The sequence below is a fragment of the Crinia signifera genome, chromosome 7 (assembly GCF_055691185.1).
Source record: "Crinia signifera chromosome 7, ASM5569118v1, whole genome shotgun sequence".
NCBI lineage: Eukaryota > Metazoa > Chordata > Amphibia > Anura > Myobatrachidae > Crinia > Crinia signifera.
In genome coordinates, this window is record NC_139223.1 from 97,678,986 (window position 1) to 97,683,358 (window position 4,373).

The 4,373-nt window shown below is 46.6% G+C and overlaps 1 protein-coding gene across 1 annotated transcript; it reads left to right on the top strand.

Annotated features, from left to right (window-relative positions):
* The first annotated feature begins 1,600 nt into the window (after window positions 1–1,600).
* Window positions 1,601–4,348, top strand: LOC146021214 (uncharacterized). Its single transcript, XM_083155011.1, has 3 exons — window positions 1,601–3,712; window positions 4,237–4,307; window positions 4,340–4,348. The coding sequence occupies exons 1-3, from the start codon at window positions 3,031–3,033 to the stop codon at window positions 4,346–4,348; spliced, it is 762 nt and encodes a 253-aa protein (XP_083011137.1). The 5' UTR covers window positions 1,601–3,030.
* Window positions 4,349–4,373: the final 25 nt, after the last annotated feature.

Below are 4,373 nucleotides of genomic sequence, written 5' to 3' on the forward strand. Positions count from 1 at the left end.
GAGGGAGATTATTCTGAGGTGGACTGGCCTCTGCAGGGGGAAGATGAAGCAGACTTGGAGGTGCTGGGGGAAGAAGCAGGACAGGAGGAGGAGGAGGGTGACCCTGAAAATGTGGAGGATGAGGATGATGCAGCTCGTACAGCTAGTGGGAGGAAAGTCAGGTTCTCATACGAGGAGAATATGGCCCTGGTGTGTGCACTCTTGCCCCTGTATGACCGCCTGCTTGGTCCTCACCATCACCGCACAAATGTGGCAAGGAAGAAGGGGATGTGGGACAATATTACCTCCGCGGTCAATGCAGTCAGCACACACAAGAGGAGTGTGCGCAACGTCAAGAAGCGATATAATGACATCAAGCACCTCCTCAAAGCCAAGCTTGCCCTGGAGAAGAAAGAGGCCTGTCGCACAGGAGGTGGACCTAGGCAGGAAGTCCGCTTTAAGGCCCATGAGAGGCTGCTTCGCAGAATTATCCCGCCGGAGGTTCTTCCCGGCATTCACATTGCCAACACAGACAGGCCCCCACTCCACAGCCAACTGGTAAGTGTCCACACATGTCAACTACACATTTTGCTATGTCATGTGCGCATGCAATTATGGTGGAATGGTTTATGTATCTAATTGATTTGTGTCTGTGGAACTACATATCCCAGCAAAAACACATGTTTCTAGCTTGGGTTGCTAATTAATGGACTGGGCATTTTGCTGGGTTATGTAGTTCCACAGAACCAATTAATGTGTGCTGTCCTTATCACTGTAGGCCTGCAGTGTAGATGATTGTTAATCCACATCAATCCTCTGGGTAGTTGGACAAGCACTTTACAGTCACTTTTACATGTGTAACCTGATGCTCTTTCCTTTTTGTACCAAATGGAGGACAAAGCTCCTGCACTGTCCTAATACTTAAATGAGCTCTTAAGTTCAAATACATCAAAACCCTTATTTAAGCATATCTAAAGAGAACAATGGCTTGGTTTTAATTTTGTATCCACATTTTTGTAATAGTGCCAGTTAGGTGCCAATGTTAACAATGAAAAATGTCTTCCTCTTTCAAACAGCAGCATCTTTGGAGTCCCAGCCAGCTGCTGTGCGCCATCAGCCACATCCAATTGTTCCCAATGTCCAGTCTGCAGGTGAGATATCATACTGTTACACAAAGATATTTCACATTTCACACATGCCTGCCGGCAACACAGTAGCCTGTACCAAAACACAGCCAGGTCTAGGATCCAAATCCAAAGGAAAAATAATATGTAGTCAGCCATGTAAAGTGACTAACACATGCATATGACTACTATGCCTATCATGTGATGTCACATCACATTACATGGCATGGCCGATGATAGAGTTAACAATGTTTACGTTAAAAAATGACCTGACCCCACATGATGATTGTTTGAAAGCATGAACACCATACAAAGGACTCATAAACCACAACAGCAATAATTGTTGAGGGATATAAGTAGTAAACCACCCCTGCATGCACAATGCATGAGCGAGACCTCAACATTCCAACTAAGTTACCATGACCCACCAAACAGCATTCTGCATAGCATACTTACCACTATTATCTAATTTGTAGGACCTTCACAACGGATGCCAGAACCCACTGATCCCATTCAAGCAATGGACGACATGAGTGAAATCATCCTAGAGCCGGTGACATCATTGGATCCTGCACAACACAAAGCACACCCAGTCAATGTGGCCCCCTATACGCAGTCACATAGCCAACAGCCCCCAATCATTCCAGCCACCAACACCCCCACTAATGCGGAGGAGTTGGCTCAATCCATCCATAGCTTTAAAGGGAAACAATTCTCTTTTATGGAGATGCAGACTACCCAACTAGAAACCATTAAGGGGTATGTGCGTAACATAGGTCAACAAATGAGACGAATTTCCCAAAGTGTGCGTGCTAATGTAGGGACACAAATTTGTCTTGTCTCCACATTAGACACACGCTTAGCCGAGATTGGACAAGCCATTCAGGGCCAAACCACTAATTTCCGATCACTAAATGCTAATATGGTGGAACAGACCCAAGCTATTAATGGGCAAACAACTGCGTTGATGTCCCTACAAACTCAACTCAGCCTCAGTGCTACTAGTTTGTTAGGTCAGCACCAAACCACATCTACGCAAAGTAGTAGTGTCTCCTCCACACACATGAGTGGGTCCCCCCACTACTACCCTACATCGTAGTATCCGTACTAGGGGTGGATGTGGCACTAGTGTTAAGGGTGCTAGCAGCAGTACATAGGGAAGACACGGAGATCCCTAAAAACAAGACTATCTGAGCATCTCCTCAGCATAAAAAATGCCAGCAGAGATCAGGCGAATTTTAAAACCCTAACCCCTGTAGCCAAGCATTTCATGAGATACCACCAAGGAAATGGCAAAGGCTTGAAAGCATTTGGGATGCTAAAGGTGGAGATGGGGATACGGAAGGGAGACTGGGATAAGGAATTACTCAAACAGGAGACACGTTTGATTTTCCTAATGAATACTATGGGCGAGATGTATTGTGTTGACAGTTTTTCAGAAAATGCGATTTTAACTCAAATCGCCGTGTATCGCCATTTTTTTAAATCACATTTTTTTCCAGAAATCGCGTATTGAATGGCTGGCGCAAAGCCGCCTAAAAAGTGCGATAGATGGCGATAGACAGCGATAAGGTGCTAATTGAGTCGATGATATACGCCATAAAAGTGCGATTTCCGGGTTAGGTCATGTGCGTATTTACGGCCAACCGGAATGTGATTTACACCAATACACCTGATCAGCCCATACAACATGCTAACCTATTGGCCCACCTTAGTCCCTTGCAATACGCATCACACCCCCTATATAAAGGGGCGCAGACGCCATTTTACCCTTTGAAAGGGAGTAAGGCGTTTGAGATGGAGAGGAGGATTGGTTAGGTGCAGAGGAGGCAGAGGGACAGGCAGCTTGGGCCCAAATACCCCAACCACTGGGAGAGGTAGGGGAGTGAGAGGCAGCACTGCCAGAGGCAGGACAGGGAGAGCCAGCATGCTCCCAGCAACAGCTGCGCCAGGGAGAGGCCACATGGTGGAAGCAGAGCAGGTGGCTATGGAGGATGAGGAGGAAGCAGGCACAAGCCATGTGTCCTCACAGGAGGAACAGAGTGCCAGGCACACAGAGGAGGAGCTGCAAGAGGGGGATTTCTCAGAGGTGGACTGGCCTGTGCAGGAGGCAGATGAAGCAGACTTGGAGGTGCTGGGGGAAGAAGCAGGACAGGAGGAGGAGGAAGAGGGTGAGGCTGAAAATGTGGAGGAGGATGATGCAGCTCGTACAGCTAGTGGGAGGAAAGTCAGGTTCTCTTATGAGGAGAATATGGCCCTGGTGCGTGCACTCTTGCCCCTGTATGACCGCCTACTTGGTCCTCACCATCACCGCACAAGTGTGGCAAGGAAGAAGGGGATGTGGGACAATATCACCTCCGCGGTAAATGCTGTTAGCACACACAAGAGGAGTGTGCGCAACGTCAAAAAACGATACAATGACATCAAGCGCCTCCTCAAAGCCAAGCTTGCCCTGGAGAAGAAAGAGGCCTGTCGCACAGGAGGTGGCCCTAGGCAGGAAGTCCGCTTTAAGGCCTATGAGAGGCTGCTACGCCGAATCATCCCACCGGAGGTGCTTCCCAGCATCCACATTGCCGACACAGACAGGCCCCCCACTCCACCGCCAACTGGTAAGTGTCCACACATGTCAACTACACATTTTGCTATGTCATGTGCGCATGCTATTATGGTGGTATGCTTTATGTGTCCAAAAGATTGCTGTGTGTGGAACTACATATCCCAGCAAAATCACATTTTGCTAGCTTGCCTTGCTAAATAATGGACTGTGCATTTTGCTGGGTTATGTAGTTCCACAGATCCAATTAATGTGTGCTGTCCTAATCACTGTAGGGCTGCAGTGTACTTGATTGTTAATCCAAATCAATCCTCTGGGTAGTTGGAAAAGCACTTAACAGTCACTTTAACATGTGTAATCTGCTGGTCTTTCCTGTTACAGTATTTGCAAGTGGATTAAAAATATCGTTCACAGTCATAATACTGAAACAACCACTTCAGTTCAAAGTGTTCACATTCCTTATGTAATCATATCAGAGTAAAAAAGTTTGATTTAGGTAAAGTTTTTATCAGCATATTTGAAAAAGTGACAGTTAGGTGCAAATGATCATAATGGAAAATGTATTCTTCTTTCAAACAGCTCCATCTCTGGAGTCCCAGCCTGCTGTTGAGCAACATCAGCCACATCCGATTGTTCACACTGTCCAGTCTGCAGGTGAGATATCATACTGTTACATTGTGAGATATCATAATGTGACATTGCACATTTCACACATG